The 27,208-nt window shown below is 36.4% G+C and overlaps 3 protein-coding genes across 4 annotated transcripts; 1 reads left to right on the forward strand and 2 right to left on the reverse strand.

The window, feature by feature from the left end:
* Positions 1-2,779: 2,779 nt before the first annotated feature.
* Positions 2,780-13,415, forward strand: LOC114718430 (bifunctional aspartokinase/homoserine dehydrogenase 1, chloroplastic). The gene is made up of 18 exons (XM_028903734.1): positions 2,780-3,119; positions 3,828-3,892; positions 4,004-4,378; positions 4,950-5,038; positions 5,127-5,430; positions 5,667-5,719; positions 5,799-6,013; positions 6,134-6,221; positions 6,296-6,409; positions 7,059-7,157; positions 7,313-7,507; positions 8,299-8,381; positions 9,241-9,466; positions 9,972-10,117; positions 10,321-10,456; positions 11,904-11,987; positions 12,075-12,167; positions 12,765-13,415. The coding sequence occupies exons 1-18, from the start codon at positions 2,980-2,982 to the stop codon at positions 13,008-13,010; spliced, it is 2,751 nt and encodes a 916-aa protein (XP_028759567.1). The 5' UTR covers positions 2,780-2,979; the 3' UTR covers positions 13,011-13,415.
* Positions 13,416-14,558: 1,143 nt separating this feature from the next.
* On the reverse strand, positions 14,559-18,840 carry LOC114718443 (subtilisin-like protease SBT3.9). Of its 2 annotated transcripts, XM_028903754.1 has the most exons (10): positions 18,652-18,839; positions 18,458-18,549; positions 18,274-18,371; positions 18,037-18,192; positions 17,282-17,952; positions 17,107-17,198; positions 16,530-16,772; positions 16,333-16,447; positions 15,483-15,675; positions 14,559-15,393 (listed from the first exon to the last, which is right to left on the reverse strand). In XM_028903754.1, the coding sequence occupies exons 1-10, from the start codon at positions 18,772-18,774 to the stop codon at positions 14,825-14,827; spliced, it is 2,352 nt and encodes a 783-aa protein (XP_028759587.1). In that variant the 5' UTR covers positions 18,775-18,839; the 3' UTR covers positions 14,559-14,824. The 2 variants fall into 2 exon arrangements, with proteins under 2 accessions (XP_028759587.1, XP_028759586.1); XM_028903753.1 differs by having other exon boundaries at positions 18,037-18,371; positions 18,652-18,840.
* Positions 18,841-21,433: 2,593 nt separating this feature from the next.
* Positions 21,434-25,568, reverse strand: LOC114718523 (receptor-like kinase TMK4). The gene is made up of 2 exons (XM_028903868.1): positions 23,188-25,568; positions 21,434-22,409 (listed from the first exon to the last, which is right to left on the reverse strand). Exons 1-2 carry the CDS (start codon positions 25,487-25,489, stop codon positions 21,895-21,897), a joined length of 2,817 nt encoding a protein of 938 aa, XP_028759701.1. The 5' UTR covers positions 25,490-25,568; the 3' UTR covers positions 21,434-21,894.
* Between the last annotated feature and the right edge of the window lie 1,640 nt (positions 25,569-27,208).

A 27,208-nucleotide genomic window follows, 5' to 3' on the forward strand; every position in this document is an offset into this window, starting at 1 on the left:
TATAACCGGAGAACTGAATAATAATGATCCGAAGAAAGATACTTATATTTTTCCAAATTAATTATTGACAATACAAGCGATTATATCAGTGACATTAGTCTTAATTCTAATCCATCAGTTGTCAAAAAATCCTAATCCACCAAGCATAAATTTATTAATAAAAATAAATGCGCGTTCCATCATATGATTGGAGAATAAAACGATAAATATACAAGAATAATCTTGAACAGCGCATAGATAAAATATAAGTGGCTTATATAAGATTTTATGTTTTGTTTGTTCTTTTTTTTTTGTTTTAAAAATAATTATTTTATTATTTACTCTTCAGATTATGTTATTTTAATTGAAATCTATGATCTGATACTTAAAGGGTTTATTTTTTCCCATTTTATCCTGTTTTTTGGGTTTTGAGAGTTTTTCATTTACAGTTTTTTTATGAGGACATCGCCATCATCATCATATTCCTCCTCGTTCTGCCCTTGAAGATTAATATTACGGGCACTTAAAAATAAGTCCCATCATCAATTTACAATCTAGAAACCATTATAAGTTCATTGGCTCAGGAATACCGTTTTGATTAAATGTCGATTATTTATATGGGGCTATGTGCTAAGTTACTGGGTATAGTGATTACATCAATGACCCGTAAAACTACAGTGATTCCAGAATTGAATGGCAAGTAGATGGCAATAAATATCTGGCCCTCGCCAAATTAATAATTTTGGGTTAAATTACGTTCAATATCTCAAACTATTTTTTTAGATTTATCCTGCATTCTAAAATATTTTATTATGCATCCAACACCCTAAAATATTTTTTAAGTGATCCAGCACATTGAAGTTTTTTTTTTTTTTGCCTTGGTGATGGATGCATTAAAAAATATTTTAAAATATTATTAGCATCTGTAAAAACACTTTTAAAATACTGTTTGGTAAGAAGCATTGAAAATGAGGGATAAAAATTGGGATTGAAATTGAGAAAATAATGTTTAGTATGAGAATTGCTTGTTACATGGAATTAGTTCCAATCCTACTTTTATGGGTTTGTCTAATTCCATATAACAAGCAATTACTCATGCTAAAGATTTTTAATGATTCTTTTCAATTGCAATCATATTCTCTGTTCCTTATTTTCAATACTTCGTACCAAATAGGACTTAAGATGTTAGATGCACTAAAAAAATATTTTAAGTGCTGAATGTACCTGAAAAAATAATTGAGAGTGTTGGATACACTATAAAATACTTCGAGATATTAGATACAACCAAGAAAATATTTCAGAATGTTATATGCACATTAACCCCTTGATAATATGACTTTTTTTTTTCTTGCTAGAGGATAACACAAGTGATTATAATTTTTTTGAAATAGCTTATAAATAACTCTTTAATCATAATTTATGAAATATGAGATAAGTATATTAGAAAAATTTTATCTCTATTTACGTGAAATGTGGTTATAAGTGTAAGTGTTTATATAATTGTGATCCCAAACGAAGTTTATGCCAGTGACACCAGGTTTAACAACAATCCATCATGATAAGATATAAATGGAATTCCATGCTTTCCCTTTGGTGGGGCAAAAGGGTATTCCATGCTTTGTCGTTCTTTATTTTGTTCTTAAGAGTAATTGTTTTGTTGAGAAAATTAACGTCGCAAGTGGATTGAATGAGCTAACTCTTCGTAAAAGGTTGATTGCGTTGAGCAATTTAAGGGAAGTTTGAGAACCTAAAAGCAATTTAAAAAAAAATACTTTCCTACAAGTTAAGATAACATTAATTTTGTAAAAGTACTTCCAAGAGCTTAATCCTAACACCACTTATTACACCCAACTAAATTAGAATTGATTATAATAAACTTGATTATTTTTTGAACTTTAAAGTTCAACCTTCAAACCCAACTGAACTTTAGCCATTTTTGAGTTTAAGCCCATTTTTCCTGGAGGCGAGAGAACTCGAAACCGATGAAAGACCAGGTATTAAATTCATTGCAAACATCAAAACACCCCCCCCCCCCCCCAAAAAAAAAGAAAGAAAAGTTCACGTCAGCATATAGAAAGACAAAGTATTCCTAACTATGTGAACCCAGAGCAATAAAGACCTCATCATAGGAGGAGAGCAAATAAAATGAAAATTCTTTTTTTTAAAATACCCTAATTTATGAAAGAAAGAGATATTAAAAAAGAATAAAAAAGTTATTATAATTAAAAAATTATGAAAAGACCACATATGTGATAAAGAAAGATAATAGTTTGAAAAATGATATAATAAATATATTAAATATTAAAATAATCAATTAATAGGGAACAGAATAGAAATTTACCATAAAAATTAAAACAATTTACAAATATTACTTATATTTAAGAAAAAAAAAGAAATAATCATTGTTACTTATAAAAAAGACAAGAAAGTAGAAGAGAAGAGGCGAGGGAGAAATATCCATTGAAAGTCGTATCACGCATTTGTCTCATGAATATATAACCACATAAATGTATAAAATTTCTGGTTTATAATTTTTTAAGTATTTTTTTGGCAAAATAAAAGTTACAAAAATATTTTTGTTTCAAATTTCATATATATTATGCATTTAAATCAAGACCATCCAATTTTAGTCGGACGGTTTAAATTTGGACCAATGATGCGCGCGCAGACTTATTTTTTGCGCCGAAGGGAGAAATAATCAAATAAATACTTTTTTCCCCCTTAAAAAGTAATTTTTTAAATATTTTTGAAACATGCTGTAATAATGCCTCAAATGCATCAATAGTCGATGATCTGGTATCATATTGTTACCCTGTTGCTGTCCCTAGCGACGAGTCCCTGCTTTCTCTTCTCTGGTAGCTGCGTACGCGCCGAATGCATCAAGCCGCTCACTGATTAGGAATCCAGTGTGTCTCATTCAGTCGAAATACTCTTCCCTTTTCTGGATTCTAAGCCGCCAGCTACTACTTTCAGGTTTTTCCTTTCTGCCGCGAAGAAGCCATGGTGGTTTCCGTTTCTTCTGTAATCTCGAACTCCTCCCGCATTTTCTATCCCAACACCCTGCTTCATCAGCACAACGACACCTTCCAATCTCAATGCCGTTCCATTCCCTTCTTGCACCGTCGTTCGCACCTCCTTCGGTATTTTTCAATATATACCTTTTCCCCAACTAAATCTCCCTAGTTCTTGCTCTGAATATGTATAAGCGGAGCTTCTATGTCTTGCTTTTTCATTGTCTTCCGTCCTTGTTTAGGAGTTTAGGTCGATAAAGCTGACTGCTATTTGATTATGCTAGATTGGCTCATTTTCATGCTTCTTTTGTTTGTAGCGGTTAACGTCGACTTCTATCATCATCAAGATCGATAAGAAGCTTTAAGAAACTTTTTGCCTTTTTTTTCCGGTGGCGATGGTTTTTTTTTTTTTTGGGGGGGGCTGCTAAAAGAAAAAGTGATGCAGCCTTGAAATTTAGTTAATAAGCTTGCCAACTAAAAAATGGAGCTAGCTACTCGATTGCACGAGAAAATCAGAAAAAAGAAAAGGATCGGTTTCCATAGGCTAGAATCGTTCTAACGATGTGAAATATATGATTTGCTGGAAAAAAAATGTATAAGACGTATCCTGCCATCATTGAAACCAACAGTGACATCAAATGTGACAAAGTTTCTGATAAAGAGGTAGCCATTTTTATACTTAAACATGCATCATATTCTCCCGCCTCTGCCCTCCGTGTATTTTTGCTTTGCAATGCGATAGTCCATTCGCATATTTTATTTGCTAGTTTTCTTTCCTTTCCTTTGTTTATTTTAAATTGGTTGATTGTTATGAGGATATTTTGGTTTCTGCCTCAGAAAGAGTCTCACTTCACCTCGGGGAAGAGAAACACTAAACAGTAGGATATGTGCGTCACTTACAGGTTGCTACTTAGTTATATGTATATTGGAATTTGATCCTCTAATTTTGCAAAACTCGAATGCGTATATAATTTATTTGTAATTATCATATAATTTTCTTTTTTAACCGGCAGATGTTTCAGTGGATGTATCTGTAGAAGAAAAACAGCTTCCCAAAGGAGAAACTTGGTCTGTTCACAAATTTGGAGGAACCTGCGTGGGAACCGCACTAAGAATTAAAAATGTAGCGGATATAATAATCAATGATGATTCAGAGAGGAAAGTTGTTGTTGTCTCTGCTATGTCAAAGGTGACAGATATGATGTATGACCTTATTCACAAGGCTCAAGCACGTGATGAGTCCTATATATCTGCACTAGATGCTGTTTTAGAGAAGCATAACTCTGCTGCTCATGAACTACTTGATGGAGATGAACTTGCTCTTTTCTTATCAAAGCTGCATGATGACATCAATAACCTTAAGGCAATGCTTCGTGCAATTTACATAGGTAACAGCTTCTCTCTTTCTCTATGGTACTCATTGTCTCCGTTACTTTGTTCCAAAGCATATCTCTGTGTGTGTGTATGTAATTTAATGACTTATTTTTTCTTTTTGATATTGATCATGTCTGTGACTTTGGTATTGATGTTTCTTCTTGTTTTTCCAACTTCTATCTGATTGAGAAGTACTTCTCTCAATATATCACAGACAGTAGCACTTTAGCAGACTGTTCTTTAACACTAATTTGACAGCATGAACATCCTCCATAATAAGGCAGCTCATTACCTTCCCACTATTAAATACTTTTGTCCTTCTAATTTTATCAAGTGAAGGGATCCTGCATTTGATGATATATAGTTGTATACATTGACATGTTAAAATGCTTTGTCGCCTTAGAAGGTATTCTTCTTGAATCTTGACAATTGTTTTGTTGGTTCTATTGATCTGATATTAATTTATGCTTAACATTTGTTATATGATCTAATTATTCTCCATAAAATAAATAATTTAGTTGATACTTAAAATGTTGGTTTAGAAATTAATGGAACATCCCCACTAATTTGCTGAACACCTTGCAGCTGGTCATGCGACAGAGTCCTTTACAGACTTTGTGGTGGGGCATGGGGAGTTATGGTCTGCTCATATGCTTTCTTCGGTTATTCGAAAGGTCGGCTGTTTTCTTAGGATGTCTTGCTTTTCATATTTTTGTGAGCTAAATTGTACTGATTGCATCAAGCTTCCCTTCTGTGCTGCAGAATGGAACTGACTGCAAATGGATGGATACAAGGGAAGTGCTTGTTGTAAATCCGACTAGTTCTAATCAAGTTGATCCTGACTATTTGGAATCTGACCAAAGACTTGAGAAATGGTACTCTTTGAATCCATCCAATGTTATCATTGCTACTGGATTTATTGCAAGCACACCTCAAAATATACCTACTACGCTGAAGAGAGATGGAAGTGATTTCTCAGCAGCAATTATGGGTGCTCTCTTCAGAGCTCGCCAGGTGACAATTTGGACAGATGTTGATGGTGTCTATAGTGCAGATCCTAGAAAAGGTTTGTGCTCTCATTATTTTATGTGCTAGTTCAACCATGACTTGATTACTATAGAGATGGAATTCTGTTTTTGCTTTTGACTATTGAGATAGCTCTACTATTTATATTTTGCTTCCAAAACCATACCAATATATTAATTATGCTCGATCATCATCATTGCTGTCATTGTTATTATTATGTTTGAGTACCTTAATATGAAGGTTTTGGTTAAATATAAACGCAAATGTTTGCTGCAGTTGGTGAGGCTGTAATTTTGAAGACATTGTCTTATCAAGAAGCATGGGAAATGGTGAGTTGAACTTTCAAATGCCTTAGCCTCTTTATGCCTATGAAATTCAGGAGATTAACTCACAACCTGTATGTTGCAGTCTTATTTTGGGGCAAATGTTTTACATCCCCGTACAATCATCCCAGTGATGCAATATGACATACCCATTATAATTAGAAACATTTTCAACCTCTCTGCCTCTGGAACAAAGATTTGCCGCTCCTCTATCAATGGTGACGAAGATATACAGAACTTCAGTCATTTTGTTAAAGGGTTTGCAACAATAGACAACTTAGCACTTGTTAACGTTGAGGGGTGAGTCATGATTGCCTTCACTTGTCTGATGGATAGCCCTTTTATTTCCTATTTGATACCTTCAATTTAGTAGCCTATATTTCTCCTCTAAGTCTTGGACTCCTTCAATGCATTTTGCAGAACTGGAATGGCTGGTGTTCCAGGGACAGCCAGTGCTATTTTTTCTGCAGTAAAAGATGTTGGAGCTAATGTTATCATGATATCTCAGGCATGCCAATCATCTATGCTAATTTTATTGTTAGATATATGAAATCGCAGTGTTTATTAACTGCATTTATGCAGGCTAGTAGTGAGCATTCTGTATGCTTTGCTGTACCTGAGAAGGAAGTAAAAGCCGTTGCTAAAGCATTGCAATCCAAATTTCGTCAGGCTTTGGATGCCGGGCGTCTATCTCAGGTGCTAAGTCAAATTCTGCTGTGAGCTAATTATTTATTGTGCTTTTAGCAATTATGTTGTTCAATTATGTGGACATTTAAGTCAGATATCAATCACTGAGCAGGACTTGAAGATATATCCTTTTGTAGATATGCAGCTTTCTTGAAAAAATGAGCCCTTAGTCCATCATGCTTCTATTTATTACTTGAAGGGTTGCTCAAGGTTTAGGGCTACAGATATCTTACCAAATCTTATAGTAGAACGTTGCTCAGATCAATCTTCAATCATGTTTTTGTAAAGTAGAGACCGTTGATTTTATTTCAAGATTACCCCTTGTGTTATGGCTAACCTTGAGTTTGGTTTCTTTGGTTTCAAGATAAAATCTCACTGTAAAGCCATAGGAACTTAAACTTAGTGGGTAGTTAATTGAATTTGGAATTTATCTATTCTCTCTGTTATATAATTTTTCCAAAAGAAAATGAGTGCAGTTCATGTTTCTATGATGGCACTAAGCTCTAATGTTGCAAAATTTTGGCCGTTGGTGGGGTTATTTATTTACAGGTTGTTAGATGCATTACTGTTCAAGAAGTATATGTAGTTGGATAATTTTCAAATGTAAGCTAATATTTTGTTACTGGTATTATATTCTAAATCATATAACCCTTCTCAGGTCGCAGTTATTCCAAATTGTAGCATTTTGGCTGCTGTTGGCCAGAAGATGGCAAGTACTCCTGGAGTTAGTGCTTCCCTTTTCAATGCCTTAGCTAAGGTTCGGAAATCAATGTTTATCTTAGTGTGACGGTTTATTGTTTTATTTCATCAGCCAGATAAATGTTTTACTTTTTGCATTTTTACTCTATTCTTGCAGCATCTTGGTATGTTTGTTTTAATATATTTACGGCCAAACTTGTTATCAAAATACAGGCCAATATCAATGTCCGTGCTATAGCACAAGGTTGTAGCGAGTACAATATCACTGTTGTTGTTAAGCGTGAAGATTGTATCAAGGCTCTTCGAGCTGTTCATTCAAGATTTTATCACTCCAGAACCACCATAGCAATGGGCATTATTGGACCTGGTTTAATTGGGAGTACGCTTCTTGACCAACTAAGGGATCAGGTGTGGCTTACTTAGATAATTTTGTGCGTTAGTTCTACTTGCATTTATTTATTTTTATTATTTTTCATCTTGAAATTACAAGTTGCATTGGCAAAAAATCAATTGGAGAATTGAAATATGACATGCATATTTTCTCCGTGGTCAGATGGCAATTGGAATGTAATGTCATGAAGTTGCATTTCCATGATGGATTCAGTTATGAAAAAAAAAAAAAAAGTTAGATTCAAGTCTCAATTAGGAGAAAATATAATTGTAATTGAATTTTTTTTTTAAAAAAAAAAAATTACATAACTTCATATAAAAAATTTTTGGTATTCGGAAATCAGTTCCAGTAGAAATTTAGTTTTCTTACCTTTTAGTTTAAAATAAACCACTTTATGTTTTTTTTTTTTTGGTGACAACCGCTTTATGTATTTAATATAAATTATATGTAATTATTAAGGCTTAAAAGTTATACCAATAAAGAACCTGCAAATTAAATCTCTTATTCTCCATTGTTTTTGGTTAAAAATATCTAAGCTTAGTACATTTGACATTTCATGATATTTAATTTATTATAAAGGACTTTGCAATGTCTTAGGTTGATGCACATAATAATCTTAGGCAACCCTTCTTATTTAATACTTTTAGAGTTGCTGTCTGGTAAGCATTCCGTTTTGATACTTTCCCATGTTTAAATTTGTTGTTCATGTGCTCAAAACTGGCATGCAAGATGACCGGAGTTCCTTGGTACATTTTCCACAAGGCTTGAGGTATCATGGCTAATTTATGTAACAAATTTGTTTATGCAGGCTGCTGTTTTGAAAGAAGAATATAACATTGATTTGCGTGTATTGGGCATCACTGGTTTGAAGTCAATGGTTCTTAGTGATCTGTAAGTCAATTTTCTTAGAACCAGATTTTCTCTTTGAATGCTAGTACAAATGTGTAGGTTTTCTTTGATCTCTAGTTGAGACCAACTTACTATTACCTTTTATTTAAGAAAGAGGAGTCCACTTTTATTTAGACACAAAAAAAGAGCATTATTGAAAAGGAAAAAGGCAATCAAAAAGGAAGATAAAGTACCGTTGGAGAAAAGAAACACAGATAACATTGATACAAAATACTCCTCTGGTCCTTAATATAAAACCTAATTGTTGAGTTGATTTGGTCCTAATGATAAGACCTATTTTTCATGTTTATCAATTTTTCTTAAACTATCCCTATGGATACTCTCAACCATAATCAAGTAGAAGAAAGAGAGGGGATATTAAGGAAAATGACTGGTGTTTTAGGAAAAACATGCCATGTTTTTTATAATTAACTAACTTACCTAACTTTCTTAATCTAATCAAATTAGTTAAATAGGTTTTGTATTAAGAATTAGAGGAGTAGCTTTTTAGTCCCTTTGAATGTCTAACAAGGAAATTACCCTTAAGGGACTCCGTGGACCATAAAAACGAAAGCATGAATGGCAATAACCAAATCTAAGTAAGCTTAAGAATGTTAAGGTTTTCCCCAAAAAATCTGAGCATTCTGTTCCATTTATAGACACTGGCCTAAAGCAGGCTTTAACACTTGCCTTCTCTCTGCCGCAAAATTTTTTAAAGAGGCCATAATTTGTCACGTGAGAGGAATGCCTTGACTACTACGTGGTTATCAGTATTACTGAACGTATGTTGAGATTTTATTTGATGAATCAGAGATAGGTGGGCTCCTATTAAAATAGGATGAGCTTTTATTGCCAACTGCAGGGGTATTGACTTGGCTAAGTGGAGAGAAATTCGAGAGGAAAGAGGAGAAGCGGCTAATTTGGAAAAATTTGTTCAGCATGTTCATGGAAATCATTTTATACCAAACACAGTTTTAGTTGACTGCACAGCTGACTCCGTCATTGCAAGCCATTACTATGATTGGTTATGCAAAGGAATACATGTAATCACTCCCAACAAAAAGGCGAATTCAGGACCACTTGATCAGGTAGAACAATGCGTATTGTATTGTACTTATTGTTGGACTTGGATTACACACTTATGATGGCATGCACTGGTTTATGACTTTAGAATTTGCCTTGTGAGTTTTAGATAACAACTTAAAAGTTAAGGCCTTTTTATTTCTCAAATGCTTGGCTGAAACTAGAAACTCCCAAACCTTAATGGCAGTTTGCTTGTACTTGAAATTTCTTGGGATCAAGTTTATTAAGAGAAGAAATTATAGAAAGTTGAAGAGTAAGAAATCCTAAAACGGGAAAAAGGTTAGTCTCAAAACAGGATCACATAGAAAGTCATAACTAAAAAAATTAGTCAATGAAGAAGAGCTGTCCAAATGTCCTTGCGTCACTCAAAATATCTAGCCCCCTCGAGAGACCATGTGCAGAGCACCAAAGAGAAGCTGTGAATACAATCCTTTCCCAACGCATTATTTCTGTTTAATTGTTTCATTGTACTTTTACTGAGGCTTACTCACCTTGATGTACTGCATCCAGTATTTGAGGTTAAGAGCTCTTCAAAGACAATCCTATACCCATTACTTCTACGAAGCTACTGTTGGAGCTGGTCTTCCAATCATTAACACTTTACAAGGCCTCCTTGAAACTGGAGACAGAATACTGCAAATTGAAGGCATATTTAGGTTCGTTTTGACGCCTTTCTACTCTGTTTGTTTGCTTTAGTAGGTTGAGACAGAACCTCAGCTCTCAAAGTGATGCTTCTGATCTTGAAATCAGTTGTAGTATCCCCAGAGAACGGAAAACACTAGTTCAAGGACTACTAGTGCATATGTGCACATTTCATTGATGCTATACGTGGAAGGTCACTGGCTCTTTGATTTTGCAGTGGGACTTTGAGCTACATCTTTAATAACTTTGAAGATGGTCGGCTCTTTAGTGAGGTAGTCGCTGAAGCAAAGGATGCAGGTTATACTGAGCCAGATCCAAGGGATGATCTGTCTGGAACAGATGTTGCTAGAAAGGTACATGAGACAGTCCTGAAAATATCTTCTGCCTTCCATTGTCAAACGTCATTTAAAAGAAGCTTAGTTTTATCTCAACAGAAGTTTAGTTTTTTTCTTCTCCTTATTTTAAGAGCAGAACTGTTATTTAACTGGGTCAATTTAAATATATGGATTTTCGTGATCAAGTTGGATAAATTCTTTGAAGCTCAAATTTGAATCAAACTACGCATGAGCTTGTATTCAATTTCTATTTAAATCTCATTGTTTGAATTCAGGCTTTAAGCAAATGTTGTGTGATTCAAAGATGCTTTATTAATTTCAGAGTTGAATAAAAACAAAATAATTTGTGAATTTTTAGAAATATCTACCCGCTATACTTGAAAATCTTTAACTATCATGTTGTTAGTTTTCTTTCTGGTCTATAGGTAGTTTTTATTCAACAAATATAAACCCCAGTATCTACATTCATAATAGATATGCATACAGATGGTTTAATTAGTTTTTATATGGTGACCAGATACACATGCCAGTTGTATCAGTACATACTGACATGGCATATTAAGCATAGATGTGCATGAACTGTAAAACACATTTTGTAGATATGTGTAAGTAGTATGCAATAATTGTGGTGACCAAAGTCCAAACCTCAAACAGATGTACAAACACCGGTAGATACAGGTTTGCAAGGGAAAATGTATTGTTATTATTTGGAATTATGTACTGATGTAAGCATACATGGTTTTGTTTTAAAAATAAATTATGGAACAATTATATGAAGCAAATAGGTAGAGTCTATATATGATATACCTAAGTGTAGTGCATATTCATTTTTCATTAGAACTATATGATTATCTCGTAAAGCATATCCATAAAAAATGGGGAAAACAGCTCAAGCATGTACATATCTCGTGTAACCCTTCATCCACAATCATATAGAAATTTGTGTGCATGAATAATTAGTAACTATTTTGTTTATATATAATTTCTCAACTGATACTTAATATATATTTATATATGAGTATAATTTCTTAGCAAAGTTAATAAATAAATATATAATACATTAATAAAAATTTGTTGAATCTCAGATAGTTGTTGAGTATTTTCTTCCACATAAGTTTGTTGAAATTCTGACAAGATCGACTCAAGTTAAATTTGGGCCTGGATAATAGTTCCATAAAAGATCAATTACTTTACAGCCTTAACTATGAGGGTAAACCCTATTGATTCAGTAAATAAAACTATATTTGTTGATAGTCCTTTATGATGAGATGCCCTGTTCATTGGGGAAATGGAAGATAACTTGGGGTAGTAAGGACAATGCATGGTTTCATGATAGCTGGGTGGCCATGTAATATATGGGCCAACGACCTTATCAGTTATGCTTCATAAACTCCTTTATCTGCTCTCTGTTATTTAGTTCTTTATCATTTAAAGCAATATTTTTTAAGACATTATGGTGTTACAGGTGATAATTCTTGCACGGGAATCTGGTCTGAAGCTTGAACTATCTAATATTCCTGTTGAGAGCCTTGTGCCGGAACCACTAAGGGTAAAATTTAGTTTCTGATACAGTAAGAGTTCTTGAGTAAGTGTGTAATATTATAATTAACATGACTGTTCTAATGTTTTCATGCAGGCAAGTCCATCGGCTCAGGAGTTTATGCAACAACTACCCAAATTTGACGAAGATATGATGAAGAAACAACAGGATGCTGAGAATGCTGGGGAAGTAAGTAACATAAAAAGTATTTGAAGGAAATTAACTATTTAATGGTGCATTAGGTAGTGGAAATATGGTTAACAGTGTCAACCCCCAACGCCCCCAAAAAAAAAAAGAAAAAAAAAGGAAAAGAAAAAGAGTTGACATGGTTTTGTAAGCATGATAAACAGCATGTTACCCTAGATCCTAGTTGTTGATGCTGTGCGGCGCAGTGTTGCCAGAAGGGCTTATGGAGCTGTGCTGCATGTTGCATTGCTAAATTCAAGAGCAAGACATATAATTATAAAATACAAAAATAAAAAGAAAGGACAAACAAAACAACACATGCTGCTGGTCGGCTGGGCATTTTCTGATTTCCCATGTTTGTTAGGGTTCTTAACAAACCTTAAACTGGAGGGTGAAGGATGCCAGGATATTTCACTTAATTGGTCAGAAGCATATCTTCATAAAGCTTAAATGTCCCTCTTGCAAGTGGTGCGGTATTGTCCTGTTCATGTGCCATTGGCTATGGATGGTCATATCCGTCATTAGTTATTTGATCGTGGCATCTTTCTTTTGTATGAGTTTGGCTTAGTATTTCATTTAACGAATCTGATGTGTCTGAAGGTTCTGAGGTACGTTGGGGTGGTGGATGTGACTAATAAAAAGGGAGTGGTTGAGCTGCGAAGATACAAGAAGGATCATCCATTTGCACAACTGTCCGGGTCAGATAATATTATTGCATTCACAACAAGAAGGTACAATAAGCAGCCTCTGATAGTTCGTGGACCAGGAGCCGGTGCTCAAGTCACAGCTGGTGGCGTGTTCAACGACATTTTACGTCTTGCCTCATACCTTGGTGCCCCATCATAGAGTTGTCATTCTGTAAGCATTAGTTTTCAATCTAAGTTGTCCTTCTAGCCTTAGCATTTGCTCTCTAGGCTTGCTTGGTGGAGCTTGGAGTAACGTTGTACAATACACGTCTTAGCCTTGTTCTTCGAATGGATAGGCCCTTTTCTTTTATTAATTTAGGCAGCATATGTTGATTCACTTGCTTTTTGAGGCATTGACAAAGCATGATGGGATTGTCTCCCTAATTTAAAAGTAGGCATCTAGAAGCATTTTTCATCTGCATTACATGGATTGTGTTGTTTGTTCATGTAATATCAATAGCGTGACTTGTAGTGTTAAGAATTTATATGAATTATTTGATAATAATTAAAATATAGCTAGATAGGAGGACATGCGCGATGCGCATTGCGTGAGTTTCATTTCATATTGCGAGTCGCATAATTCACTTTACAAAGTATGGCTTACTGTGGAGTTATCTGATGTAGATATAGATTTTACATTTCAATAAAAATATCCAAGTCTCTTCTAAACGAATGCATGAATATTAAAACTAAATATCACGTAAATATTTTTATATGAATTCTTTTTGATAAAAGGGTTCAAGTTTTGTAATGTTATTCGAAATGTAGCACCAAATTTGATAATTTGTAGGCTTGAATGTCGTGTCTAGGGGGTAACTTTTAAAGTGTTTTTTAAAAGCATTTTTTCTTAAATCAAGATGAACTCTTCGACATATTTATTTTGTATATTATAAAAATATTTTTAAAACTGTAATTTTGTTTTTACTCAAACACTTTTTTAGCTGACAAAGATAATTTTTTTCCCACTTTTTTAGCTGACAAAGATATTATAAAAATAATTTTTTTTACTCAAGACTTGATACTAATTGAAATTTCGTATATTATAAAATTGGATTATCTTTTTTTTTTTAAAAAAAAAAGAGATATTATATAAAACGAAAAATGTTTGCCTACGTGGAACTGAATTTGCGTACCCACCAGGGAAAGGAGTTTTATTCGATTGACTCAAGCTTTTGGAATATATATCTTATCTATGAAATTATAATTAGTTGCTAATTTTATTACTAATTTTTATTGAAGAACACGTAATTTTAAAATATTCCTAATTTTTCTCCATTCAATTTCATCTAATGCACTCTAATAAAAGGGAAGAAAAAGCTTAAGCTTATAAACTTAAAATTGACACACAAAAAGTATATTCAACATGTTTTATTTCAATTAAAACAGGACAAATGAATTTATTTACGCATTGTTTAGCCTATTGTTAACTTTTATTATTAATATATTAACTCAGGTCCTAATTATAAGACTTTGTCTGTTAACTATAAATAGGGTTTTATAATTAGAACTAGAGGTAGTATCTATTTAAATTTGAAATTCACATGTTCTAGTTTGATTTAAGAAGTTAATTCTTCTCCTGCAAGCAGTCGCGCAATACCAAATTCACTCAAATGTCTATCTGCACGGCAAGCAGACCAGAATGATAGCTCGGCCTCGAGAAGCAAAATCTATCATTCTAAATTCCTAGGTGCCAGCATTCACACCCCCTGCCTAAGCAATTTTGCACAGCAGTGAAACACACAGGCACAGCCCTCTAAATTTCCAATTACAATCGCATCATGAAAATTTCAAAAATAGAATGTAGAGAAAAAGTGAAGGAACCGTCTTATTTACTTGAGATGATAACTGCTGGATCAGTGTTTTTCCTAGCTGAAAGATTCAATGGGCATGAATTACTAGTTTCTATTTCCTCCAAGTGAATAAGTTTGCCATTGTTTAATGTTTTCCCCCCTCGAATTCATGGATACATAATGCCTACGAATCTGCATAGGATTCAAATTTCGTAGTCCGCACTGCGATTGGGCTCCTGACGAAATGCTGGCCATCTGTCCATGTTAAGCTACCGAATTTGTAATATCCATTTAGCTTTTGGGTTGACACAAAAGTGATACTGTAGGAAAGAACCTGGGTTGTTGAATTGAAGCTCAGAAGTTGAGGTTCAACTCCAACTTCTATGCCATACGGTGCCCTCACTATAGCTTTATAGGCCGCACTTACATTTCCCACATTTGTCACTGTTCTCGTTACTGTTACCGTCTTCTTCAGATTTGGGATTGATATGGAAGGAAGATTCAGGTTCAGTCCTGGATTCCTTTCTTTTACACAGCTTGGGGTGGTTTTGGTGACTCTGCTGATTGATCCACTGCTGTAGCTCATAGAACAAAGGAACTGAATATATTCCTGGGACTTAATGTCATATAGGAGACCTGGATCCATGGCCTTGTTAGGGTTTACTAGGCCACCCCCTATGTCAAATGGATCGGCCGCTTTACGAGTAGAACCCTCTTCAGATATGACGTCTCCATCGGTTGCAGTCTGAGAAGCTGCAGTTTCCATTAATGAGAAAAAATAGTTAGGTTTGGTTGAAGAATGTTCAAAAGGGATTTGGTGGTATGATTTCCAACTGATTCACCTGTTGTTACAAGAGCTGATCTTATGGCTGCAGGTGACCATGTTGGGTGTTTTGCTTTGATGAGAGCTGCTATTCCTGCTACATGGGGACAAGACATTGAAGTCCCAGATAAGAAGGCAAATCCACTGTTTTGAGTTCTGGCCTTTGGTGGAAATGAAGCCAAAATGTCCACACCTGGCGCAGCTATGTCGGGCTTACCATCGCCAGAGTAGAAGTTGATGATGACACCATACAAGCAAAAACAGAGTAGGGCCTTATTAATTTATGGTGAGATGCTGATTAAAAAATTTACTATATGTAAGACTTGACTTGAGAGACGTTTTCTAACTTCATTTATCTCCCCTGAAAGCATAAATTATACGCCTACGTGCTACAAATTGTATTATTATGGGGCCTCGGTATCTTGTATGCCTCTGATTTTCTTTCTTGGGCTTCTCTGCTGAACGTTCAGCATGATTCGTGAAGTACACGTAGCTACGACTGAACTCGGTTCTGCAAGTGAAGGTCCCGTTTGTACGTTTCTCTTCTTTTTCTTCTCTTTTCTATTTTGGGCTCCAAGTTAACAATGAAACGAAGAGAAAGGCCAAGTTGAAGGCTCAACCTCTGCTTTTGTCTTTGGAAGAAGTTGCTCATAAGGAAAAATGACAAACTTTTTTCTTCTCAGAACTATGATTTGAAAAGAGTTGTTAACTTTTTAAATCATGTTTTTCAAATCATGTTCTGAAGCATCTCTCTCGAAAATCTTTCACCTTTATGTTTACTTTTGTCTCAGTTTCATAACAGGTTGGTCTTATCAGGGGGAAAATACACCTAAGAATTGAAAATTTGAAGTCCAGGGAAGTGAGAATACCTTTAGCACGGTTGGAGACATGGTACTTGGTCCTCTAGATGAGAAAGAAGCCACTCGAGGAGATGCCCATTTTCCAATGACGGTCTTCGGAAAATTCAGTTTTGCTGTTGGAAACCTTCCACATAGCCTCAGAATCAATTGTTCAACTCAGAAAAGATTCAGCAAGTAATGTTGTCGATTCACTGACAATTCCTCACCTTGCTCTTCTGATATAGGATATGATTTGCGTTCCCACTTCATAATTTACTTTAATACATGGAATCGAACTGCATTTGGTGAGTCCGTCCTCATGAAATTGTGCATATATTAATCCAACTCCACCAGCTTTTCGTACTGTGATTTCTGCGGAAAGGATATTTTGTTGATCGGACTCCGAGAGGCACAGAACAATTTTGCCTGCTGCTACTGTTGCATTTAGACTTCCTGGCTGACAATCCTTGCTGGAAAGAAAGACATAGACTGTTGTAGTTGTAACAAACTTGATAAATGGGATTAAAAGGGTAAATTAAAATTTAGTCCCCTGTGTTTTGACCTGAAACTAGTTCCTTCTCGTGTGGTTTAAAGTGTATCATTTAACTTCTTTGTGGTTTGTTTAGTACTTGACGACTTCCTGTCTTCTGTCCTAATTTTAACAGAAATAATCACAGCAGGCTATTATATTAAGGAGTTGAATAAAACACTTCAAACCGCATAGAGGCAAACAGATTTTGAGACACACTGTCCGAGGAAAATTAAAAAATGAATAAATAAGGATAGCAGGAAGAGAGTTCTCACGCCAAATCATCTTTTGGATCTAAAGCTATGCGTTCAGAGTACGTAAGCCCTACAAATCCAATATCACGTTCCCCAGTATCAATGGACTGTCCCTGCATTAGGTAAATGGACATTATGAGATATTTTAGTTGAGGGTGCTATTTCATTGGTATGGTTTGAAAATAGGTGATCATACCCAGACTGTGTGGTTATTTCCAAGAGTAATGGTTGTTGGAAAGCCCCTGTCTATTGTGGTGGCTGCAACTGTAATTAGCCAAGGTGCAGTATTTGTAACGGTTTGCGATATGGGGCCATCGTTCCCAGCAGAACAAACAACTGTGATTCCCTTGGCATTTGCATGAAAGGAACCGATGGATATTGTGTCGCGTTGCTCCACATAAGAGAACAAAGGAATATGAAAGCCTAAAGAAATAGACAAGACATCTACTCCATCAAGTATAGCCTTGTCAAAAGCTTTTAGGACATCAGCATCTGTGCAACCTCCAACAGGCATGCCCCAGCAAGCTTTGTAGATTGCTAAGTGAGCCAAAGGGGCTCCTCCTCTGGCTAGACCACTGGCAAGTCCGCCATAATTTGCTTTTCCTACAAAGTACCCAGCTGCTGTAGAAGCAGTATGAGTTCCATGACCAACACCATCTCTTGCTGAGAGAAATTCATTGCTGTTATTTGAATGGATGAGCTTCTCAATCATTTTTGTTATTCCTTTTGCAAACCACCGAGCACCAATTATCTTCTTGTTGCAGTTGGTAGAATTGAAGTGCTCTCCAACTTGGCAAATGCCTTTCCATCGTGATGGGATAGGACCCATTGCTTCGTCATTAAAACTTTCAGACTCTGGCCAGATTCCTTCAAGGAATCAAATTCGTCTTAGTCAATTTGCCGTGTGTTCTGGTTAATTTCTATCTTTATGAGAAAGAGGATAGTCAGTACCTGAGTCTATGATACCTATGATGGTCCCTTTACCAAAGTTGCTTTCTGTGAAAGCGGTTCTTGAGAAGGAACGGCTGATTCCAATGAAGTCCCAGCTTCTGGTTGTATGGAGTTTGTGAATGCGATTCGGAATGACATGGATAACACCCGGAAACTCTACATCAAATTGGTTCATTGCTATTAAAGGTGATGAAATGGACTGCATATCAAATGTTAAAATGAAAGCAAACAAGATACTCGCAATTTCTTCCGCCTGAGATTTTGTCAATCTTGCTGCAAACCCTGAAAACCCATGCTTATAGCTGTAAAGAATTGAGTTTTTTGCTGCTCCTTTGCTTCATTACATAGGGGAAACACTTGCCGTTATTATTACCTTCATGGCCCTTGTTGAAAAAGGAATCAGCAGAAATTCGAGCCATACCTTCCTAACAATGAAGTTAGCATTCTGTGGTGATCCTTCTTTGTGGTTTCTGGATCATCATGTATCTTATCTCCCATATACACGATATGAACCTGTAAGTATTCCCTTGACTAGTAAGCATGCATGCTCGAATATTATACAAATCTACAGGCTTAGACATGGTAGCAGAGATATAGAAGCCAAGTTGCACTCACACTAGTCGCTGCCTCAGTAAATGTATCGGAAACGATAAGATCTTTTAGGAGTAAAAGAAGAGCAAAAATTACAAACAAGTGGCTCTCTCTTGGGCATCTCCGGTTTCTTGGATTACTATCCATTGCAAGAGGGAACTACAAAGTCTTTCAAAAGTTCTCAGAGCTCACTGAGAGTTGCCTCAAGTTCTGTTGTTTTATAATTTTGCCTTCCCAATCCTATTATGTATGATGTTCATATAACTTTATAAAAGTGAGAAAAGATGATGTCCTTTTCTTTTATCTGGTTCACTTTTGCACTTTATGTTCGATTATAGAAAAAGCAAGCATAAATTTTCTTTCAAGCAGAACGTATTGACGGTGCAAAATATGACCGTATACAACTTACATGGGAAGATATCAAAGCACTGGTTGGAAATGCTATATCTTTTCGCTCTGCCGTTTTCTAACAATAAAATCGATAAGTATTTGTTGTTACTTTTATGATGCTTCATTGAAATTTAAAGTGACTTTGAATAGGCAAGATTTTAGTTGTTTAATGTCGGATTCTTCAATGAAATATTAAAAGTAGGAAGACACTATTTCAAACACTGTTGAGTCCATTTTGAAAATTGTCCTCCGCTTAGATACTTTTCAAGGGCGGTGTTGTGCTACCAGAAAACCTCTCCATGTTGAGCACTGTGACATAATTATTTTCTTTCATTTCATTTTGTAGCCACCGGTTTTATGCAAGGCTATACACTATAAAGAAGTTTTTGCTCGTATTGTGGGGTTAGCGATGGTCCTGATGGACTCCCATCATGGAGGGTTCATTTCAACCTTTTCTTTGTGAGATTCCCATTTCAACTTTTGCTTTTCTTTCTTATCCAATCACAGTACAGTCATGGGTGGGGAATCAGCATATAATAGTTCTCTCAGGGGAAAGTAAGATTGCCTCTCATCGTGCAAACCCCACAATTATTTCAATTTCAGAGAGTCTCGATGCTTAAGTTTCAGAAAGTTGGCTTCTCAAAAAAATGCTGCAACTGATAGAATATGACTTAATTTCAAGTTTCATTATCAGGATTTGTTTCCATCACAGACTGCATGCAGTCCTGATATGTCATTTAGATGAGGAAGTGGCGAGGTGAAGTGGAAGACAGGTTGAAAAAGAAATGTGCAGTTCTGGATTTTCTAGTAATTATAATTATCTTGTTTTGTTTCACTTCAACGTAAGTTAAGACAAAACTCCTTTCACATGCTTAAATCATAGTTCGTAAGGATCCTATCACAATTCCAAAACAAGCCCAAACCTCATCCATGCTTCTCTCCATGCTTATTAAATTTACAAAATCATGCATTATGCACAGACATTATGATTACATTGTTTTATTTATAATTGCCTGAATTAATTTGCCTCTCCTTTGTAAAACCGTAGTTACCAGCAAATTCTTCTTAATTGTATGAGCAAGCTTGCCAAATAAGTATTGCGCAATCACTGTTTTAAATTTTGTTAAAATTATAATTTCTATATTTGTCAAAATATACACTTCTAATTTAAATTTAGGTTGTTTATTGAAATATATTTTGTTAGCAACTGTACAATTTGAAGCTTTTGCGGTTAGACTTTCAGAATAGAAGAATGACACGAAAATAGTAAGCACGTTTGGGATTCTGTTCGAATGTATGATTTCAATCATACAATGGACTGCAAGTAATTCGAATTGCAAAATTTATTAATAGTTGACTTCTGCAAATACAAATTGCAAGCATACCTACGCCTCCATGTGTTCCCTGTTGGAAGCCAACCTAAAGTAAACAATGACGAGGCATACATGTGTTTCTTCCTAAATAGATAGCACCCGATGGTGGCGGTGCCATTAATTCATTAGTCAGTTGATATGATAAAAACTGAATTTTTATTTGTATGAATTGGCGTCCCACAACGAAAAAGAAAACAGAGAATAAGAAAAGGACTTGAATACGTTGGATCGAGTTCGAGTGGTTGCAGATTTCTGGTCAGCCCCACCATTCAAGCCTCAATCTATGGATTGATCCAACCTCCATTAAATAATTCAAACATGCACGTTGTCCAAGCACCTACCACTCCCCAGTTCCATCAATCTCTTCTATTTCCTTTTTTCTTTTCTTTTTTTGGGTAATTAAACTATTCTTCTGTGATTAAACCCAAGTAACTTTTCAATCATGAGAGAACATCACCAAAAGCCAAATTGAGAGAATGAGAGTGTTAAATCATGAGAGGAGAAATGTTGGGGTTGGAGGGTGGTTCAATGAGACAACAAGTGATGAGATGTGGCAAATAGATTTGAAGGGAGCATGGAGGCTGAACCAGTAAGTGATGGGTCTTCAAAGAGAGAAGTGCAAAAACTGGTATCCACGTTATATGTTGCTGCACCGAACTACCAAACCCATCTTGGCTTAATAATAATGTGGCAACTGCACATGACATGATGAAACGTGGCTTAAAAGGTGAAATCCCGCAGCACACATCCAAATCACCTTACAAGGCCATGCAGTAGGAGGAGGCCCCACACCATGTGCCCTTTCATTTCTGCCCAAAAAGCTATCTCTGCTTTGCTTTTTCCTCTGCCTATTTCATGAATAAAGCCTATTCCCCGACTTTTATCTGAAACTGAAACACCTTCACTTGCGCTGTAGAGAACCGATTTGCTAAAGATAAAAGAGCCTTGTTATTTTCCAAGCGGATCTTGGAATGGGCGCAATTCTCCGGTGATTGTGATTTATTTACGCGCTTTTGGCGGTCTTGCAAACAAACGCTTTCACAGAGCATAAACAATATCAACCCACTAATCTCGTTAAAAGCATTAAAATACACATTTGATCTCGTAAAAAGAATATAATACATACAATTCACATTGCTATGGGCCCTTCCCTTCCCACTTCTAAAGAAGAATAATAATCCCTCCAATCTGATCTAGCATCCGCGCCTTCAAAACAAAACCCTTTCGCTAAATAAACACTGACTCAGACACAAAGTCAAACTTAAACATGCCCAGGTTTTTTCCCTCCGTAAAGGAGACTCCCAGAAGAACCCCAAAAAAATAATTAAAATAATCAACTTACTTTAAAAAATTATAAAAAAATCGTGATGCTATTCGGCGATGCTGCCAGATCAAACAGCTTGACGGCCTTCGGTTTTCATTTCATGTCCTTTGATCAAGTCCTCCACTCTTATCCCAGGCGAGAAGTGTTAAGTTGATGTCTCAACTCGGGCTCCCATTTTTGTTACCTGCAATCCATTGACCCGAAGGAGTCTGCGAAGCCCGAAGGCTTAGAGGGGATGCTTGATTGGGTTTGTGAGAGGGACATGTCATTAAACATTGCAGAAGTGCCTTCGTTGGCTTGCCATCTTTGCAGAGCTTGAGGTAGGCTCATATGAAGGTCAATTCCATAACCTTCTTCTTCTTCGTGGTTAGTTGGTTTCCACTGTTCTACAAGAGGAACCAACACATTCACTGCATGGCCCATGTCTGGCCTTTGGTATGGCTCGCGAGCAGTACAGTGCCCTGCAAGCTCGGCGACCTTATATATGCTCTCCATCGTCTCCTCGTCAGGGTCTAGAATTTGATCAATAGCCTTCGGGATGTTATCTTTGTTAATTAGAACCCTGCGGAACCATGACACCAAGTGAGACCTTTCATCTGGGACAGTGTCATCCAATGCCTTTCTACCAGTGATCAATTCCATCAAAACAACCCCAAATGCATAAACATCCACTTTGGTTGTCACTCTTCCAGTAGCTGACAACAAAAACAGGAAATTTGTTAATGGCAAAGTAAAGGAATTTTGAACATCGGAGTGTTCTCTCTCTCTCTCTCTCTCTCTCTCTCTCTTTTTAATTTGAACTTTTTACTGGCTACTTATGTGCAATTATACATTTGGATAGTATCACGGTCATGCAAAAGAAAATATATATATTCTCAAAACAGAGAAGAAGTGAACGGATTAGTTCCATAATGCACAAATTGTAGTGCTGGCCGAATTAATTCATCTTACCATTAACAAATAGGAAAGTACAGTCACGAGGAAATCAAGATGTATCATTAAAAGTGTAACCTTGTATATACCGTAATAACTAGTATTCCTAAGGAACTGTCATCTAAACCTCCAACAATCCAGCAATCCATGATTATTATCAACCCGAAGAATTGATCACATCAAAACGAATACTTGACAACAACCTCTCAATATAATTCAATTATGGCACATCACTTAAAATTCCCTGAGCCATCTACCAAGGAGAATCATAGGGCACACAATGCTGCAGAGAATAATTCATGAAACGTAAGGGAAAACGCTAAGAACTAGCCACAGAGCAAAAGTAAGAACAACAAACTAGCCACATCATTTAGGAATCAAACATGAATTCTTTTCTATGCCGAATGTTGTTCAGGTTTTTCCTCCATTAATATAAAATATACAAAGCTGGCCAAGTAGAACTCATGAAGCTGAAGCTGTACCAAAAGTTATAACAGAATAATGAATAAATAAAAACCTTGAAAATAAAATGCAAGCTACCTGCATATTCAGGTGCAAGGTACCCAAAAGTTCCAGCCAAACGTGTCTCAACAGAATACTTTCCATCAGGTGCATTTTTAACCAACCCAAAATCTGCAACCTTCGCTCTCATGTCATCACCTAGAAGTATGTTTGAAGGCTTCAAGTCTCTGTGAATGAAGCTTTGTTGAGCTAAGCTGTGCAAATATTCCACTCCCCTTGCCACATCCAAAGCTATTGCTACCCTTTGCTTCCAAGTCAGAGCTGCGCACCCCTTCTCACTCCATTCAAAAAGATGTTGTGTTAGCGTGCCTTGAGGCATGTACTCATAAACTAACAGCCTTTCATTACCATTAATGCAATATCCTAAAAGAGCAACCAGATGCCTGTGCCTAACTTTTGTAAGGACTGCAATCTCTGCTTGGAATTCATTCAATCCTTTGCTTCCCATTGCAACAGATTCCATCCTCTTCACAGCAATTTTTGTTCCATCATGCAATTCCCCTTTGTAAACAACTCCAAATCCCCCCCTGCCCAAAATGTTATCTTCACTGAAATTATTTGTTACTTGGCGAAGAACTTGAATTGAAATTGTAGCATTGCCACCGTCAAAAACATGAAGGTCACTACGGTCGCCACTGCTCTGGCTATGTAAATCGCTTGGAACTCCAGCATATCCATTGGAAACACCCGATACATCAATTTTAACATCTCCCTTTCCATTTTCAGGATTGCTAACCCTTCCAAATTTCTGATGACGATTTTTAGCATAACATTTACATGAGACAAACAACACCACCGCCACAAAAAATAGGACAATAATGACTATACCTGCAATCCAACCAGATGACAATGACGTGCTAGTTGCCTTTCCAGATGTACTTCCAGCAGGTGAAATATCGCCAGACCCTGGGGTAGGACTACCTCCGTTTTCTCCTCCGGAACCAGTAGTTTTTCCGATCAAAACATTACCAGTATATGTCAGCTTCACCTTTGATGAGAATTTAGGAACCTTTCCAGATAAATTGTTGTTAGACACATCAAGAATCTCAAGTTGAGGCAAAGTTGTCAAGCTCTCTGGTATTGAGCCAGTCAAATTATTGCCACTCAGATACAAGTTCCTTAAGTCCGTTAAATTTGCAAATGCAGGTGAGATTTTTCCCCCGAAGTTCTGCTTCGCCATATTCACCGTGGTAATCTTTCCATCTGTGCACACAATGAAACTCCAATCATTGCAGGGGTCATTGCCTTCCCATGAATCTGCCAACTTTACCGGATACCCAAAAGCTGCAGCGATCTCAAGCAACTTCGTAACACGATCATCACAAGATCCCGAAGTAGGTTTACAAAAGCTATTCCCATCAAGAGTAGCCTTCACACCTTTGCCAAACACAGGCATCGGGCCCTGCAGCTTATCATTGTCCAGAGAAACGTTCTGCAAGCTCGAGAGAGTACTCAAAGAAGGTGGGACTACGCCAGTTAACTGATTGTCACGAAGCTGCAAATCAAATAAATTCTTGCAATTGGACAAGTCAGGAATGGGACCTGTGAACTGGTTTTTCTGAAGCCAAACCTGAGACAACTGCGTCATCGATGATAACACGTCGATTGTACCGGATAATCCATCACGTTGATTGTTAAGCCACAACTTTGCAATTCCAGATCCATTAAACGAGGCAGGCAACCCACCAGTGAGGTTGTTGTAAGAAAGACGCACGCTCTGCAAGCTCGGTAAAGAATCAAAAACATCTGGCAAAGTGCCCACGAGATTAGACGTTCCGAGATCAAGAGTCCCCAGATTCGAAGACTGAGTCAAATCGGTCGGAAACGTCCAGGGTGCAAGGTTGGCGTTGTTGCTCAAGCTGAGGGTCTGCAAGCTGGTGAGCCCTTGGAAGCAACCATCAGGGATGGAGGTGAAATTGTTGAAGTCAAGAAACACAGTTTCAAGCGAAGTGAGGTTTGCCAGAGACGGTAAAGGACCGGAGAGGGCATTATTCTGAAGAGAAAGGGAAGTTAACTCTGAGAGAGAGTTAAGATCAGAAGGAAGAGTGCCAGAAAGAAACTTGGAAGCAAGGTTGATAGAGGTGACGCGGTTGGAGCCGTCGCATCTGACGCCGTCCCATTTGCAGAATGAGGTGCTGCTGGACCAGCCAGAGGGATTGGAGAGGGCTTTGGCGAGCTTGGACATGAAAGCTGCATCATCGGCTATGGCGGAGGAGAGGAGAGAGAAAATGAGTATAGAGAGAGAAACTAGGGTTTTCAGTTTTGGGCAAGCCATTGAGATCTGAACAAGAGAATGGGAGGTAGAAGAGAAGAGATACATTGATGTCCGCGTCTGTGTATAGCTCTGGGCGTCTGTGAGGGAGAGAGCGGAGGGAATTGGAGGAGAGAGGCTGGCTGTATGTGTTGGTAATGGTGTTGGACTATTGGGTGGTGGTGGGCCCACTTTACTCATGTGGCAGTTATGGAAGTAATTGCCACTTTTGGTTTTATTCTATTTCATCCTTATTTGTTTCTTGTTCTGTTTAAATTTAACGATAATTCAGTGATTTAGTTCTTAAAATCAAATTATTAAAAAAATAAAATCCCCTAATTTAATCTTCTTTTTTTTTGGTAAAATCCCCTAATTTAATCTTTGCTTCTTCTTCTTCTTCTTTTTTTCCCAACATAATCTTTGCTTATTTTCTTATTGAAACTAAAGTTATTATTCGCGTTAAGCAAAATTGCAGTACCTTAACAAACCAACTGATGAGCCATAAATGGATTGGTGGTTAATAATTGAAGCTGTTGGCGAAAAAATTTTTTAAAAAAAGGTTAATAATTGAAGCTTTTTTTAAATGTAGTTTTTTGTTACTAATTCAGTGGGCCTTCGATTCTTTTTCTTTTTTTTAAGTTATCTAGAATTTGAATAAAATCATGCGCGCGGACAGGTGGAAGTGACTCTTACCAAAACTGAATCATTAATTTTTTTTTTGACCGGAGAAACTGAATCGTTAATTGATCAATAATCATTGCATGAATTTCTTTGTGCATTACATCAACTGGTTGATTAAATAATGAATAATGATAATTATATTTAATCAAGGATTATTGAGCTAAAAACCGAAGTGATCACGCTACAAGAAAAAAAAAAAAAGAGCCTGAAAATCAAATATATATGATTTTTGCTGTATTATTAGCGAAATTCGGTAGTATTATTTGTGTGCACGTTGTACTCGCAAGGATCGCGTGTGGTGATATGTAGCGAGCGAGGCAGGATAATTAATTGAGAAAAAATGTGAGGCAAGTATAATGACCGAGCAAACATGGTAAGGGACAAGCAAACAATTTAGTACTGTGAGACTTGGGATCATGTTCTGGCCCTTCAGCTTCTTGAAAAAGGCTTATTGATAATTTGGTCGAAGACTTTGGTGGGTTGAATTAATTAGAGTGTCATGGAACAATATCTGCGCCTGTACGTGGACACAAAGTCATATCACTAACGAAAGTCTCATAGGAGGATTGACAAAAACACGACCATTATATTGTTTCTGATGTGAACAGGGAGGGATTGTTTGTTTCGTGCTTTTACATGTGACAAGAGAATGGCAGAAAATATGACACAATCTGGGAAGCAGAAACGCGAAACAAAATTGTGGAAGAAAAGAAAATGAATATAACATTACTGTTTTGCTGGATTAATTGACCAGAATATAATGCTCGATGCTGTTTTCTTCTTTAAATGATAAGACGTGCACTAGACTCCCAAACAGGGCTTAAATACAGGGTCACCTTTTACGTGAAATGATGATCATTATGAATCGTGCCATGACATATCATAGTAGGAATTGTTGATTTGCCACATCCACTTGAAATTTGAGACAAATGTCCATATTGAGAGGTGCGTGGAATCATGGGACTGAGACGGGCGTCATGTTTTTGCATACTTGTTCAGTTTAGGTAACAACCGAGACTCATTCCAGTCTTATTCTATAAAAGAGATAATTAATTCACAGCTCTTTATAGTTTTAACTAATTTTAAATCAGGTCTTTATAGTTTATT

The sequence above is a fragment of the Neltuma alba genome, unplaced genomic scaffold, assembly GCF_004799145.2.
Source record: "Neltuma alba isolate B1F8T4 unplaced genomic scaffold, ASM479914v2 tig00011850_pilon, whole genome shotgun sequence".
NCBI lineage: Eukaryota > Viridiplantae > Streptophyta > Magnoliopsida > Fabales > Fabaceae > Neltuma > Neltuma alba.

Coding starts and splice junctions, on each gene's coding strand:
- LOC114718430 (XM_028903734.1), top strand. CDS start 2,980: ATGGTGGTTTCCGTTTCTTCTGTAATCTCGAACTCCTCCCGCATTTTC. Junction 3,120..3,827: donor CGTCGTTCGCACCTCCTTCG/GTATTTTTCAAT, acceptor TTTCTGCCTCAG/AAAGAGTCTCACTTCACCTC. Junction 7,158..7,312: donor TTTTCAATGCCTTAGCTAAG/GTTCGGAAATCA, acceptor ATCAAAATACAG/GCCAATATCAATGTCCGTGC.
- LOC114718443 (XM_028903753.1), bottom strand. CDS start 18,774: ATGGATAGTAATCCAAGAAACCGGAGATGCCCAAGAGAGAGCCACTTG. Junction 18,372..18,457: donor CTAACTTCATTGTTAGGAAG/GTATGGCTCGAA, acceptor TATGTAATGAAG/CAAAGGAGCAGCAAAAAACT. Junction 15,394..15,482: donor ATCAGCTCTTGTAACAACAG/GTGAATCAGTTG, acceptor TGGAAACTGCAG/CTTCTCAGACTGCAACCGAT.
- LOC114718523 (XM_028903868.1), bottom strand. CDS start 25,489: ATGTATCTCTTCTCTTCTACCTCCCATTCTCTTGTTCAGATCTCAATG. Junction 22,410..23,187: donor CCTTGCACCTGAATATGCAG/GTAGCTTGCATT, acceptor TTTTGTTGTCAG/CTACTGGAAGAGTGACAACC.